The 17084-nt window shown below is 39.8% G+C and overlaps 1 protein-coding gene across 1 annotated transcript; it reads left to right on the top strand.

Moving 5' to 3' along the window:
* The first annotated feature begins 3684 nt into the window (after positions 1 to 3684).
* Positions 3685 to 13845, top strand: LOC105036512 (putative disease resistance protein RGA3). Its single transcript, XM_073252332.1, has 4 exons — positions 3685 to 5889; positions 6012 to 6242; positions 13672 to 13719; positions 13807 to 13845. Exons 1-4 carry the CDS (start codon positions 3685 to 3687, stop codon positions 13843 to 13845), a joined length of 2523 nt encoding a protein of 840 aa, XP_073108433.1.
* The last annotated feature ends 3239 nt before the right edge of the window (positions 13846 to 17084 follow it).

The raw sequence follows: 17084 nt of genomic DNA on the forward strand, positions 1-17084 counted from the left end.
CTGTCATGAGAGCCATGGGAGAGACCGCCAGGTATAAAAATAGTTCCTCTCCAGGCTCTGACTTCGCCAACAGCGGAGGTGAGCCGAGGTAGCTCCTTAGTTCTTCGAATGCCTGTTGGCACTCAGGGATCCAACAGAAGTTCTTCGGCCGCTTGAGGGTTTGGAAGAAGGGTAAGCACCGTTCGGCCGATCTCGCGACGAAGCGATTCAGGGCTGCTACCCTCCCTGTAAGGCGCTGAACCTCTTTTATCGACTTCGGGGTGGCCATCTCCTGGATGGCACAAATTTTCTCCGGGTTGGCTTCAATTTTGCGTCCAGATACCATAAAGCCCAGGAACTTCCCCGAGATCACTTCGAAAGCACATTTAGTTGGGTTCAGCTTCATCTTATATTTTTGGAGGGCGTCGAAGGCCTCCTCGAGGTCGGTGACGTGATTCATGGAAGATTTACTTTTCACGAGCATGTCGTCCATGTAGACCTCCATATTGCGGCCGATCTGCTCCTTGAAGATTTTGTTCACCAGCCGTTGGTAGGTTGCGCCTGCATTTTTGAGGCCGAAAGGCATGATCCTGTAACAGTAAAGGCCACGGTTAGTAATGAAAGTAGTCTTTTCTTCGTCTTCCGATGCTATCTTGATTTGATTATAGCCGGAGAATGCATCCATAAAGGTGAGGAGCTCATGGCCCGAGGTCGCGTCTACCAGTTGATCAATTCTGGACAGAGGGTAGCTGTCCTTTAGGTAGGCTTTATTCAGCTTTTTGAAGTCTATGCACATCCTCCACTTGCCATTTGCCTTTTTGACTAGGACAACGTTGGAAATCCAGTCAGGATAATTGACTTCCCTAATGAATCCGGCTTTCAGGAGTTTGTCCACTTCCTCGGCTATCGCTTTCTACCTCTCTGGTGCATGACCTCGAATTTTCTCTTTCGTCGGTCGATGCTTGGGATCGACGGCCAGGCGGTGCTCCATGACTTCCGTGTCAATCTCCGGCATGTCTGCTGGAACCCAAGCAAAAACGTCCGCATTCTTTCGTAGAAAATCGATGAGATGCGTCCGCACCTCTTTCCCTAGATTGGAGCCGATCTTCACCACATGCTCTGCATTCCCGTCGTTCAAAGAGATCGAAACCAGATCTTCGATTGGGCCGCCCCTCTCCTCAGTGAGGTCATCGCGGGCATCCAACCCATCAACTGGACAGGGGTCGGATTGGTCGCTTCTTTGCAAGGCGATGTTGTAGCAGTGTCTGGCCAGGGCTTGGTCTCCCCTGACTTCTCCGATCCCCTAGTTGGTAGAAAATTTCAACTTCAAATGGTAGGTTGACACGATGGCTCGGATAGCATTAAGGCCAGGTCTGTCGAGGATCGCGTAGTAGGCTGACGGCGCCTTCACCACCAGAAAATTCACCAGAGCCCTGGATTGTCTTGGATATCGACCTGCGGCTATAGTCAAAGTTATCACTCCCTCCACCGGGACAGCATCGCCGTTAAACCCTACTAGAGGGGAGCTAATCGGCCTCAGATGGCTATCGAGGATAGACATTCTTGAGAAGGCATCGTAGAACAAAATATCGGTCGAACTCCCATTATCGATAAGAATGCGGCGGATGTCGTAATTAGCTATATTCAAGGAAACTACGATAGCGTCGTTATGAAGAAATTGAACTCCCTGAGCATCTTCTTCGATGAAAGTTATGGATTTCTCGATCTTTTGCCGCTTGGGAAGTCCGGGCAATACGTCGGTCGCTCCCCGCCAGGATTCTTCCGAGATGGTGTTGGCGAAATCCGTCGGAGGCCGATTGTCCGACCGCTCCATGCCGGCGGCCGTTGTCGGAGGATGTGGGGCCTAAGAAACTGGAGGTGAGGCCAGAGCCTGAGATCTGGCCGCGGAGGGCATGGGTCGCCGTGTGGATGCTTCGCGAGAAGGGATCTAGCGGGGGAAGGAGGAGAAGACATCGAAAAAGATGACCGGAGGCGGTCCCGTTGAGCGCTCCTTTAAGAACAAGGATACTGCAAAGACACAGGCCCTCCCTCTAGTGCTAATCCTGTTGGTGCAAAAATCTGCCTGCGCCGGAGAAGCTGGAGTCGAGGGAGTCGCGGTCGCCGCCGGGACCGCAAAAGAAGTCTAAACTGGAGGTGGAGTTGCTCCGGCAAGACCCTCCGACGCTCAAATCAGTTCTCTACCTCAACAAGAATGGAGTGCTCGAACGAAAATTTTAGCAGAATTTTGGGATAGAAAAGAGAGCTTAGAGAATAACGTATCTGGGTCCCCTTTTATAGACGGGGGGAGCAGAAGATTGATTGCGACTGTTTATGATCGCCTCGTCGTGGGCCATATGGGGCCAGGAGGAATTTATCATGAAGAGTAATGGGGTGGAGTCGTGGTTGTCACCATGGCTCGCCATGTGGAATCAGTTGCGGGGAGTGGAGCGGCGTTCGTTATCGCGACTCGCCAGAGAGTAGTGGAACTGCACAGAGTATCCGTTGCAGGAAGTGGAGCAGAATCGTGGCCGTTACTGCGGCCTGCCAGGGAGTAATGGAGCCGTGTAGGATCCGCCGCAGAGAGTGGAGCAGAGTCGTGGCCGTTACTGCGGCCCGCCAGGGATTAATGGAGCCACATAGGATCCACCGCAGGGAGTGGAGTAGAGTCGTGGCCGTTACTGCGGCCTGCCAGGGGGTCCAGACTTATCGACCGAAGTTCGGTTGGAGTCTGATTTCCGCAGAAGCCCGGATGGGGATCATTTATCGAGGAATCTAGGCCGAGACCTTCAGCAGGAGTTCAGGACGGAAGTCCGGCTCCCGTGGGAGCCCGGACAAATCCTACCTGTAGTTGGAGTCGGAGGCGAAGTCCGGCTCCCGTAGGAGCTCGGACGAAGTCTTCCTGCAGTTGAAGTTGGAGACGGAGTCCGACTCCCGTAGGAGTCCGGACGAAGTTTACCTGCAGTCGAAGTTGGAGATGGAGTCCAGCTCCCGTAGGAGTCCGGATGAAGTTTGCCTGCAGTCGAAGTTAGAGACGGAGTTCGGCTCCCGTAGGAGTCCGAACGAAGTTTACCTGTAGTTGAAGTTGGAGACGGAGTCCGGCTCCCGTAGGAGTCTGGACGAAGTTTGCCTGCAGTTGAAGTTGGAGACGGAGTCCGGCTCCCATAGGAGTCCGGACGAAGTTTACCTACAGTTGAAGTTGGAGACGGAGTCCGGCTCCCGTAGGACTCCGGACGAAGTTTATCTGCAGTCGAAGTTGGAGACGGAGTCCGGCTCCCGTAGGAGTCCGGACGAAGTTTATCTGTAGTCGAAGTTGGAGACGGAGTCCGGCTCCCGTAGGAGTCCGGACGAAGTTTACCTGCAGTTGAAGTTGGAGACGGAGTCCGGCTCCCATAGGAGTCCGGACGAAGTTTACCTGTAGTTGAAGTTGGAAACGGAGTCCGGCTCCCGTAGGAGTCCGGACGAAGTCCTCCTGTAGTTGGAGTCGGAGATGAAGTCCGGCTCCCGTAGGAGTCCGGACGAAGTCTCCCTGCCGCCGCAGGTCGGACGCCGGTAGAATCCCCGTGGGGTCACTCCTGACACGAACTTTAGCTAGGGGGGGTTTTACACCCAACAGTAGGGAAACAAATCGAAGAAGCTACCCAGGGTCTTGTGGGTTTATTAGTCAAAGAAGATAAACAAAAATGCTGGATTTTGGGGATTGTTGGGATGGGTGGAATCGGCAAAACTACTCTTGCTTCTAATATATACAGTGATGAAAGAATAAAAGAAAACTTTCCTATGCGAGTATGGGTGTGTGTGTCCAAGGATTTTTCAGAGACTGAGTTGCTGAAAGAGATGATTAGGAGTGCGGGTGGAAATTATAGGCAGGCTAAGACAAAAGCTGAACTCGTACCCTATCTTTCCTCTGTCCTTTCAAAAAGGTTCATTATTGTGTTAGATGATATATGGGAAGCAAAAGTATGGGAGGATCTGCTCAGATATCCTTTAGAAAGTGCAACGGCTGGTGGTAGGATTGTGATCACCACTCGAGACATAAATGTGGCTACGAATATGAGAGCACTTGTTCACCATGTTGACGAAATGGATACTGATGATGGCTGGGCATTGGTATGCAAGAAAGTCTTTAGAGATGATGAAAAGGAAGAGATCTTTAATTTAAGAGACATTGGTCTTAAAATTGTTAAAAAATGTGATGGCCTTCCTCTTGCAATCAAAACCATAGCAGGGGTTCTAAAGTTGAAGAAGAGAAGCATAATAGAGTGGAATAATGTTCTGAGAAGTGATGCATGGTCTATGAGCCAACTTCAGACAGAACTCCCAGGAGCCTTATTTTTAAGCTACGAAGATTTAGCATCTGATCTGAAACAATGTTTTCTTTTCTGCTCATTATATCCTGAGGATTCTCGGATGCACCGTGATGATCTTGTTCGGTACTGGTTGGCTGAAGGTTTTGTAAAATCACAAGGCGATGTATTGCTAGAAGATTTAGCTGAAGATTACTACAAAGAGTTGATTTGCAGGAATCTTTTACGACTTGATCCTTATTTTGTAGATGAGAGTTGGTGCACAATGCATGATCTGCTACGTTCTCTTGCTCTATTTTTGATAGGAGATGAGAATACTTTTGTTGGTGGTGAAAACGCATATAACACGAACCGCTTGATCAAGCTTCGTCGCTTGTCAGTTTCAAACATGGGAGAGAGGCTAGATATCCCTGATGCGGTGAAAAAGCAGAAATGCTTGAGGACTCTAATTGTGTGGGATAGTGCCGGGACAAAGATAGTTGAGCATGATCTTGGAAGACTCGGGCAGCTACGAGTTTTGGACTTGACCGGCACAGGGCTGGAGAGCCTTCCAGACTCCATTGGAAACCTGTTACATCTAAGGTACCTGGATCTTGATGGAACGAATGTCAAAAATTTACCAGAGTCTATCGGACACCTTCAAAATCTGCAGACGTTGAAACTCTCTGGCTGTAAATCCCTGCACACGCTTCCCAAGGCCATCACGAGGTTGTGCAATCTAAGATGCCTTGGCCTCGACAAGACTCCGTTAAGCCATCTCCCAAAAGGAATAGGCAAATTGAGAAATCTCGTCTCTCTTGAAGGATTTGTTGTCGGTGATGATGGAGGCGAGCAAGAGCAGGGGTGCGATTTGCAGGAGCTGCAATCTCTGTCCCAGCTGAGAGTGCTCCGGATAGACAGGTTGGAGAGGTCACGAGCTGGAGCTTCAGCACTCGCGAGCGTTTGCTTTCTCAGAAAATTGGTTTTGTGCTGGCTTCCACCCGAGGCTGAGAATAATCAGCCACGATGCGGGGAGGACGCAATCCAGAAAGTGAACAAGATATGCAACAACCTCTCTCCTCCATCCAACCTGAAAGACCTTCGGTTCCACGACTTCTTTGGTAGCGGGTTTCCCGGCTGGTTGATGTCATCCTCACTGGGTGCCTCCTTTCCTCACCTGGCATTCTTGCAACTTGATAAATGTAGGTCATGCCGGCAACTTCCTCCGCTAGGCCTATTGCCCCAGCTGAAATTCCTTCGGATTTCAGGAGCAGATGCGATCTCAACGATTGGACCTGAGCTTCTTGGTCGGCGTGGCTCAGGAGTAACTGCATTTCCTAGGCTTGAATACCTGCAACTCAAACACTTGCGCAACTGGAAAGAATGGTCATTAGGTGCGGTGGAAGAGGTTGGTGATGAAATTAGAGGAGCCTCTAAGTTGTTGCCGCATCTCAAGTTCCTGCATCTGGAGAACTGTCCCGAGCTAATAGCTCTTCCGGAAGGTCTGGGGTATGCCACCAACTTGCAACAACTGCAAATTATGGACGCCCACAACCTGAGAGAAATCAAAAACCTCCCCTCCTTAACTGGCACTCTCCACATTGAGAGACACCTGACGTTAGAAAGAGTATCCAACCTTCCCATGTTGAATCTTTGCATATACTGAATTGCCCAAGATTAGAGCATGTGGAGAATGTCGGTAAGTTGCAATTCCTGGTCGTGGTCCTGGAACATCCTTTTGTGCTACAGGGGCCCTCAGAGATACCCACTGGTCACTCCCCGGAGTGCCTCCCAGATGTTTCCAATAATCTTGATCAACAATCGGAGCACCTCCCCCAGTGGTTATTGGAACTACTCGGGCAGCATCAAAATGCTCCGACTGCGGTCCAGAATCTCAGAAAATTTGTACTGACATGCGGCTCAGCACTGTTTAAGAGCTTTCCGAAGGATACACCAAATTTCATTCAGTGGATCCCTGAGGTTCGGATCCGAGACACAGTGTCACGCCCCGAACCCAACATCCGGATCGGATACGTGATGGCCGCACACTCCTTAGAGCAAGCTCTAAAGAATATGCAAGGCCAAATTAAATCATTACAACCTTATCAGCCATAATATTTAATTTCAACAATAATTCATAAAATTTACATAATTACAATTAACATTCCTTCAATCCTCTGATCAAGTATCAACGGTTCTTATCTATGCATCCGCTCACTCACAAATCTATACCATAGCTAACCATGGATATCTTGTAACTCTGAGAAGAAAAGAAAGATGAAGGGATGTGAGTTTTACAGCCCAGTAAGAATTTTCATATCACACCAATATAATAATATAATCTGAAAATAAAGAATAAGCAATGACACATAAAAGCCGATGTTCACTATCCAGAATACTGCAAACATTTATACATTATCTATTTTATCAAAAGAGATACATTATCATATGTTAATAAGTGAAACAATTTTATTCAACGATTGTTTCATGTCTTATCTTTCTATTTTCTTCTATTATCACATCATCTTTAATCCTTTTCTTTTTGGCTTTGGCTTTAGCTTTGGACTACCAGGATCATGCGACGATCTTTTATTCGGATCGATTTCTGTGATCTTCCTCGGATCGAAATGTTCATGATCTTTCTCGGATCAAAGTGGCCATGATCTTTCTTGGATCAAATCATTCATGATCTTTCTCGGATCAGATTCTTCCACACATAAGCTTGTGGGGGCTGTCCCAGGCATAAGCTCCTGACAAGCTATTCCACATGACAAGACCAGTCCAAACCATATTTCTCTTTCTTTTTATTTTCATGAATTATAATATTTGACTTCATTAATCAATTCAAATTTTGCGGTGTAATAAATATGTCATACCCATATAATCATGCCATCAATCGCTGATACATATGTATTGATATAACATATTCATGCTCAAAATCACATAAATAGATAACAGTGTCTCAGGTATAAAAAATTTATCGATCTCAAATCCAACGATGCAAAATCAATGAGATAAAACCAACAGTAAAATAACATACATAATGATGATCATGTACAGGGATTCTTATCTTTACCGATGACTGATCCAAGCACCAAAAATCAATGTTCTTCTTTGATTTATGAATGTCTTTAACAAAATATTTCACTCGATATCATATGCAGATAATCATCTCTTCAAACCCTAATCAAATATAAAAATCATATATGGAGAAAATTATCCGATAATTGATCCTAATAACATAAATCTAGGACCTCTCTTAGAATTAACCAAAATTAGGATTTGTCTAAGTATCTGGATCCTCCACTGATCCATAAGACTTCTAGAGAGAGAAAATTTTAAAGAGAGAAAGTAGAGAGAGAATCTTCATATCCTTCAAATAAGATAATCATGATTGAGATCATCAGAGGTACTATCAAGGTGACTCAATATGAATCAAATATTATAAATTTCGAATAAGATCGAGCTGGGATTAGATCTACTGCATAAATTTCGGAGCAATTTCAGATCATCTTATTTTCATCTCAAGTTTATCCTAGAGTCTGTGATGCAATTAGAGAGAGAGAGAGAAAGAGAAAGATTATAGGGAGATAAAATTCATAAAGAGAGAGAAAGGTCTAGGAGAAAATTTAGAGAGAGAAAATGTAGAGAGTGGAGAGAGGAAAGAGGAAAAGAAAGGAGAGAGAGGAGAGAGAGAAAATTCTCTCTTTCTTTTTTTTTCTATTTTTCTTTTTCTCTTTCTCTTTTTTTTTCTTTTCTTTTCTCTTTCTTTTTCTTTTCCTTCTTCTTTTTCTTTTTTTTTCTTTTCCTTCTTCCCACGGCCTCTCCTGGGCCGAAACAGGGGATCTCAAATCCCCTCTTTTGCTTGGCCGACCAAGGGCTACAGCCGGCATGGCGGTGGCCGGCGACAAGGGCCGACGATCCCACAGCTCGGAGGGACCAAATCGGTGGTCGGCGGTGACCACCGGCGTCGAAAAATTGAAGAAAAATGGGCAAAATAGAGGTTTCTTCCGCAACAAAATCTGACGACTCCGGTCACCGGCGAGCGTGCACACTGGCACGGGAAGGAAAGGGAAGAAGAGAGGAAGGAGGAGGAGGCTCACCTTCGATGTCGATGAGGCTTTCCGACAAGAAATTGGATGGGCACAGGTTGGGTCTCCGCGGTGGTTTTTCGGCAATTGCCGCCGACTGGGCTTAAGACCTTCGGTGAGAGGGAGAGAGGAAGATTCTCCTCCTTAAATAGAGCCGGAGGGGGGGCTCTTTTCCGACTCCGATTGGGAGCCGGTGAACGGAGGAAGAAGACTCCCTTCGGGAGTCTTCTCCTCTGTTTCTTTCCTTTTTTTTTGTGTTTGGGCTGTGGCTGATTTTGAGCCCAATTGGGCCGAGATGTTACATTCTCCCCCCTTCAAATAATTTCATCCTCGAAATTAAGTTATGTCGTTCGATATACATATTTCAAAGTATACATTCTTCATGTCATTCTCAAGCTTACGATAATATCTTATATATTATTTATTTCTCATGATCTTGTTATAACAAAAATTATTTGAAATCTCAAACTCATCCCTTCTTATTGATTTCTCAACTTTTTGAAGAACTGTAATATTTTGGACTTGTATTAATATACCACCGTTATTTGTCTAATACATTCCACTCGAAATTCATAATTATCTCAGACTACCCTTGATAGAAAAATAAATAAAGGTCAAACATCGGACACTCTTCATAATCATCGATTTCTTTCTTCTCTTGACCTTCCAATAAATTTTATATGTAGACTCTCATCTTAAGAAAATCTCAATCTTCTATATCAGTCTAAGTAACAATATTAAATTTTTTTAAAAAATATGAGATCTATGTCAGGACATTCTAAGTTTGAACTAATATCAGAACTATCAAGCTGTTAATAAACTTGAGATATCTAAAATTCTTTGGCATTATTTACAATGAAATAACCTACTGACAAAAAATATCCGACTATGATCAGATTAGATCAAAATTTATAGCATCTTTTCATTATCAATAAAATTCTTCCTTATTTACAACTAATGTATTTCATCATAATATCTTTTGATTTAAAAAATTAATATTTTTAATCAATTTAATCCACCACGCTTTTGCTGCACACTCTGATCTTAATTTATCAAATTATATAAGTCTATCAAAGATAAAAATATCCTTATATATTAGATCAATCCAGGATAGATCCAACCTTCAAATTTCATATAAGACTTAGGACAAAATTTTAAGTTTCTTTATCTTTACTACCTTTGGGTATAGCATATAAAAATTAAATCTTGATCCACTTCTTATATTTGAAATCATTGCATAAGTTTTATCACTCTTCAAGAATCAAACATGTCTAGAATTGATTGGAGTTAACCTTAGATTTACCTTACAATCATTTAGATAATTTCTAAATCAATCTTTCTTTTTAAAAGAATTAATTCTAACTTGACAAACTAGAAGAACTCAAGTCAATATTTTTAAGTAGAATCAACTTGATTATTTCTTATAGAGGTCCTTTCATCACAACCCTTAATATTAATCAATAAATCCATACAAAATCTTGTCCCTTGTATAAGTCATTCAAAATTTAATACTAGCAAGATGCCTTAGTTCAATTTCAAAAAATCCAAACTTTGACTTGAATAATTAATACACTTCACCATATTCAACAATCACAAGAAAAAAAAAATTAATCCACAGATAGTAATATGAATTATTAAAGATTTCATCATAATCTATATATCATACTCTGACAAAATAAATTTTTTTCTTTAATTTAACAACAATATCAAAATACTTTTGATCCATTTAGAAAAGTAAGCTTTTGACTTGAAATTCAATGCAACTTGAAAGATCAAAGAATCATATTCAGAATATGATATTTTGAGTAACCAAAGATTTCACCAAAATGTGTATCTCATATTCTCATAATAAAATTCAAATATTTTTTTTTCATCTAAGATTGAGTTTCATATATGATCCTCTTATAGGTTCAATGCTCAAAAATATTTCTCTCTCATATGATAAAATTTCTTCTTAGACCATATCCTAACTTCCTTCTGATAAATTTAAAATTTGTAATACTCAGATAGTTAATATCAAAATCAAAAAAGTTATCATAATTTCCTTCCATATAAGTTTAGCATTCCAAAATCATCGAGTATACTCAACATAACATATCAATACCTCCCACTTCTTTTCAGGGTCAACTCTTCTTATATTCAGGCCACCCTACTAATTGAAATCCAAGATATAACTCATTAATTCTATTATAGATATCATATGTCACTTATGCATAAATTTTATCTTAATATCTATTGATTCAAAATCTAAATATTGAATCTTCTCTTTTATATCTATCATGTTCATCATGATCATAACCTAAGTTCAGATATCACTAAAATTATAATTCTGAATAATTATAACCTTAAACTCAAATACCACTTAAATCATATTTTCTAGTGATCATAATCTAAATTCTAATATCATTCTATCATACCTTTAATGATTATAATCTTAAACTCTGATATTATCAATCATACTCTATTGATTATAATCTCAAAGTTTTGATATCACTTATATGACAATCCCTAGTGACTTAAACTTAAGCTCTAATATCATTTTATCAAATCCTAATCACTTATATCATAATCCCCAATGATCATAACCTAAGCTCTGTTATTACTCTATAATATTTAAATCACTTATATTATAATCCCCAATGATCATAATCTAAGCTCTGATACCATTTTGTCGTGCTCCGAACCCAACACCCAGGTCGGATACGTGATGGCCGCACACTCCTTAGAGCAAGCCCTAAAGAATATGCAAGGCCAAATTAAATCATTACAACCTTATCAGCCATAATATTTAATTTCAACAATAATTCATAAAATTTGCATAATTACAATTAACATTCCTTCAATCCTCTGATCAAATATCAATGGTACCTATCTATGTATCCGCTCACTCACAAATCCATACCATAGCCAACTATGGACATCTTGTAACTCTGAGAAGAAAAGAAAGATGAAGGGGTGTGAGCTTTACAGCCCAGTAAGAATTTTTATATCACACCAATATAATAATATAATCTGAAAATAAAGAATAAGCAATGGCACATAAAAGCCGATGTTCACTGTCCAGAATACTGTAAATATTTATAGATTATATATTTTATCAAAAGAGATGCATTATCATATGTTAATAAGTGAAACAATTTTATTCAATGATTGTTTCATGTCTTATCTTTCTATTTTCTTCTATTATCACATCATCTTTAATCCTTTTCTTTTTGGCTTTGGCTTTGGTTTTGGACTACCAGGATCATGCGACGATCTTTTATTCGGATCGATTTTTGTGATCTTCCTCGGATCGAAATATTCATGATCTTTCTTGGATCAAAGTGGCCATAATCTTTCTCGGATCAAATCATTCATGATCTTTCTTGGATCAGATTCTTCCACACATAAGCTTGTGGGGGCTGTCCCAGGCATAAGCTCCTGGCAGGCTATTCTACATGACAAGACCAGTCCAAACCATATTTCTCTGTCATTTTATTTTTATGAATTATAATATTTGACTTCATTAATCAATTCAAATTTTGCGGTGTAATAAATATGTCATACCCATATAATCATGCCATCAATCGCTGATACATATGTATTGATATAACATATTCGTGCTCAAAATCACATAAATAGATAACAGTGTCTCAGGTATAAAAAATTTATCGATCTCAAATCCGACGATACAAAATCAATGAGATAAAACCAACAGTAAAATAACATACATAATGATGATCATGTACAGAGATTCTTACCTTTACTGGTGACTGATCCAAGCACCAAAAATCAATGTTCTTCTTTGATTTATGAATGTCTTTAACAAAATATTCCACTTGATATCATATGCAGACAATCATCTCTTCAAACCCTAATCAAATATAAAAATCATATATGAAGAAAATTATCTGATAATCGATCCTAACAACACAAATCTAGGACCTCTCTTAGAATTAATCAAAATTAAGATTTGTCTAAGTATCTGGATCCTCCACTAATCCATAAGACTTCTAGAGAGAGAAAATCCATGAAGAGAGAGAAAATTCTAGAGAGAAAAAGTAGAGAGAGAAAGTGGAGAGAAAATCTTTGTATCCTTCAAATAAGATAATCATGATCGAGATCATCAGAGGTCCTATCAAGATGACTCAATATGAATCAAATATTATAAATTTCGAATAAGATCGAGCTGGGATCAGATCTACTGCACGAATTTTGAAGCAATCTCAGATCATCTTATTTTCATCTCAAGTTTATTCTAGAGTCTGTGATGCTGTTAGAGAGAGAAAGAGAAAGATTCTAGGGAGATAAAATTCATAAAGAGAGAGAAAGGTCTAGAGAGAGAATCTAGAGAGAGAAAATATAGAGAGAGGAGAGAGGAGAGAGGAAGAGAAAGGAGAGAGAGGAGAGAGAGAAAATTCTCTCTTTCTTTTTTTTTTTTCTATTTCTATTTTTTTTCTTTTCTTTTCTTTTTCTTTTTCTTTTCCTTCTTTTTCTTTTTTTTTTCTTTTCCTTCTTCTTCCCACGGCCCTCTCTTGGGCCGAAACAGGGGATCTCAAATCTCCTCCTTTGCTTGGTCGACCAAGGGCCACAGCCGGCATGACGGTGGCCGGCGACAAGAGCCAACGATCCCACAGCTCGGAGGGACCAAACCGGTGGTCGGCGGTGACCACCGGTGTCGGAAAATCGAAAAAAATAGGCAAAATAGAGGTTTCTTCCGCAACAAAATCCGGCGACTCCGATCGCCGGCGAGCGTGCACACCGGCATGGGAAGGAAAGGGAAGAAGAGAGGAAGGAGGAGGAGGCTCACCTTCGATGCTGGTGAGGCTTTCCGGCGAGAAATTGGATGGGCACAAGTCGGATCTCCGTGGTAGTTTTTCGGTGATTGCCGCCGACTGGGCTTAGGACCTTCGGTGAGAGGGAGAGAGGAGGATTCTCCTCCTTAAATAGAGCCGGAGGGGGGGCTCTTTTCCGACTCCGATTGGGAGCCGGTGAACGGAGGAAGAAGACTCCCGAAGGGAGTCTTCTCCTCTGTTTCTTTCCTTCTTTTTTTTGTGTGTGTGTGTGTGTTTGGGCTGTGGCAGATTCTGGCCCAATTGGGCCGGGATGTTACACATAGATGGTCCCTCATGGATACGGTATACCAAGGGACCCCCTCCCCCCTTCCAAACCAACGAGCAAACGGAAGGCTAAAATCAGGGGTGTGTATGTGCCCTCACTTCAGCAAGGTGAACCCTACTTCCATCACGTTTACCTTTCCCTCTTTAATTTGTCTATCACCATTAGACCAGTGGCCATTATGCCGTTAATCTCATATTATTAATTTTCTCTATTCTCAGGTACAATTTTGTGTGAATTTCGCGGTTGGCATGGGAAGGACGTGCTCGGTATCTTTTAGCTTCTGTTTTTTTCATTTGCCTTGTCTAAACTGTGTATTGGACTTGGATATTTATTCTGTAACTTCTATTTCCTAGTGGTTTGATTGTATTGATGGTATTGTATCGTTATCCTGAATGTAACCTAAAGAATTTATATGCACTAAATCATGTGTCCTAGTGTACGTTTTGATGGTATTATGTCAATCTTTTTTTTCTTTAAAAGAATGTCTTTTTTGATTGATCTTAGAGTTAAACTTCTATTGTTTTAACTCGGTACTTCTTTAATGTTACGTTTGTGATTAAAGATTGGCCAGGATCATTTTACCAAAAAAAAAAGTTTTACCAGAAAAGATTAGCCAGGATCTATAAAAGCCTGTGATTGTTACAGCAGACAGGAATCTTCAAATAGTCAAATCACCCCCTAGATCGCATAAAATCATGTGGATCATATGAGAATCATTAGTTCAATTTTTATTTAATTTATTTCTTGTATAATATTGATGTTATTCTTAGAAATAAAGGATATAATTTTTGTTTTGTGCACATAAAATTCATGTCATAAAGTTGGACTTTGAATGGCTTATAAAAAATTATTTACAAAGAAAAATATAAAGTACTTACATAAAGAGTTTCATGCATCATAATACATAAAAGGGAGTATTCAATTTATAGGATATAACCAACATGATTTATATATTGAAATTACTTATTTAAGTGGGAGTTTTGACTTGAGTTAGTTTATAGCCATATTACATTTTTGTATAACACCTATTAGGTGTCTTGATTATAATACGTGGGGCAAATGGGAATATATTGTACTCGTCCCAATGTTAAGGATTTGATGGCTCACTTGTAACCTAATTGTTAAAGATAATTTAAGATAATTGAGATGATAATAAATAATTAAAACTCTTTTGAGATAAAGATATACTCAGGTCAAAATAAGGACTCCACTATATTTATGATTCCTTAATAGAAGTTGTGTTAATCCAAAAGAGTCCATTGAATATTGGACTTGTTAGAGTTTCTCTAGTTTGAATTTCAAATTTCAAATTTTTTTGAATGTTGCTGGTCAGAGAATTTGAAATTTGAATTTCGATGTTGTTGGGTGGGTGGGGATTATCTTCTTTCCTGTTTTTATGTACTCTCTTCCTTTAATAAATTTTGGTGATTATGTATTGTTATAGCAAGCACAAATATAGGGCACACACAGATTCGTACAATCACACAAAATAGAGAAGAGAAGGAAAAACAAACACATGATTTACGTGGTTCGGCTGAAAAGCCTACGTCCACGGGCAAGACACGAGAGAAAAATTCCACTATGATGAAAAGAGAGATACAATCACTCAAGAACTCTCCAAACCCTAGCCGCACTTTGATTTCCCAAACCTCTCACAAAACTGCCGAGATTTCCCTCCGCTACCACCACAGACTTCCCAAAATATTTCATTCAGGTCGCAACGCGGGCTTTTCAGATTGGGTCATAGTTCGAGCCCATAAAAGATATCCAAAATTCAAGCCACATTAACATGTATTATGTACAATAGTCTCCTTTTGTATCAAAAGAAAAATCAGGTGAATAAAATGGTTAATTTGATATCATATGAAATATCATAGTATGGTTATTTTGATATATGATGCATATATGTATTTTCTCTTTATTTGAGTATGCTAGATTGTTAATATGTGATTTCATGATAATTGTATATGTTTTAGTATGGATCATTTGTTGTTATCTATCTTTAATTATTTGTGGATATACATGTCTGGGGATTTTTACTAAGATGTTAGCTCGTGCCACTTCTTGCCTTTCTTTTTAGAGCCATAGGATATTTGGTACGAGATTTGGGTATGCTAGAGAGTTGTGGAAGAAAAAATAAATATTTTTGAAATATTTAGACTAAAAAAATATATTTGGACAGCTTTTGTTGTTCAATATATAACATCAAAATTATTTGTGTTGGGAATGATGAGTTTATTGAGTAATTTTATTAATTTAGTAGGCATTGCATATCTAATATGGTTATGTCCTATAGCATTTATGACCTCGTCACGTACCAGCCCAAGTTGCGAGTTTGGGATGTAATATTAATAGTGATTAACCTAATCCATGCTAACAACTCATTAGACAAATTTTACATACATTAATAGCAGTTAACCGAATCCAAGCTAATAACTCTGTTATTTGATAAATTATACGTTTTGAATCCATAAGTCATTCCTCAGGAAAGGTTACGTACATCAAATTTTGTAGTAATCTAGCTTGAAGATGAGCAAAGATGCAGCATTCTTAATCCTTATCTCCTTGTCTAACCTTCCATCGAAATAATAAATTTAATAATACAATAAAATTATTAATTATTGCTGTAAGTTATATTAGCTTGCTGGTTGGTGGCCGATTTATATCACTACCTGCTGCTCTCTATTAGCTTTATTTGAGTTGAGACTTGAACCATGCTCCAGCCATGAATATCTAATCATGGCTGGTCACGGAGCAAACAGTGTGAACCCACGAGTACCGTAGGCTTATCATGAGGAGTACGAGCCCTATCACATGAAGTGGCTCATTCAAATGGAACAAACTTACATCATAATCAATCAATTACCATGGTTCCTATTTACTACCTTAAACGATGAGCTAAGGAAAATTATCTATTTATAATTTATCAGTTATTTGATAAATTGTACATATTGAATCAATAATTAAGTGAATCCTCTGAAGCAGTTAGACACATCAAATTTGAACAAACTTGCTTTATATATAATCAATCAATTAACATGGTTCCTGCTTACAACATTACGTGATGAGCTAAGGCGAATATATTCTAGTAAAAGATCCAATAATGGTTCATTAATTTAGTGCTTCAAATCCAAGGTAAAAGAATAATCTTTTCTTCTGCTTGTGAGGTTCTCTCTTAGATTGAGTCAGGATATGCAGAAGAGAGGCCTCTCGGTATAATTTATCGTTACTGTAATTAATTAAGATTTTGTTTATTTACAAATAACATAATATTTTCCACTATAACCGATCGAAATAATGACTAGTACTTTCCCAATTGAATTATGTGTTAAATTACTGGTTATGAAATAATGGATGTCAAGATAGCTGCCATTAGCTGTTATAAGACAAAATAGTTGATGATAACAGTCGAATATTAACAAATGGTGGTGCCATGGCATGATGATAACTAATTAAATAAAACCAATACGGCCAACGAAGGGAATATGTGGCAATTCATGGCCGACAAGGGGAATCTGGTGCCATAGGGTTGTCCTTTTCCTTTCTTATTTTTTTAATAAATAATGGTGGAAGAAGTATTTATTTATCATCAAATTGTCCTTCAATAAATCCATTTCCTACTTCCAACAAC

Source organism: Elaeis guineensis, chromosome 1, assembly GCF_000442705.2.
Source record: "Elaeis guineensis isolate ETL-2024a chromosome 1, EG11, whole genome shotgun sequence".
NCBI lineage: Eukaryota > Viridiplantae > Streptophyta > Magnoliopsida > Arecales > Arecaceae > Elaeis > Elaeis guineensis.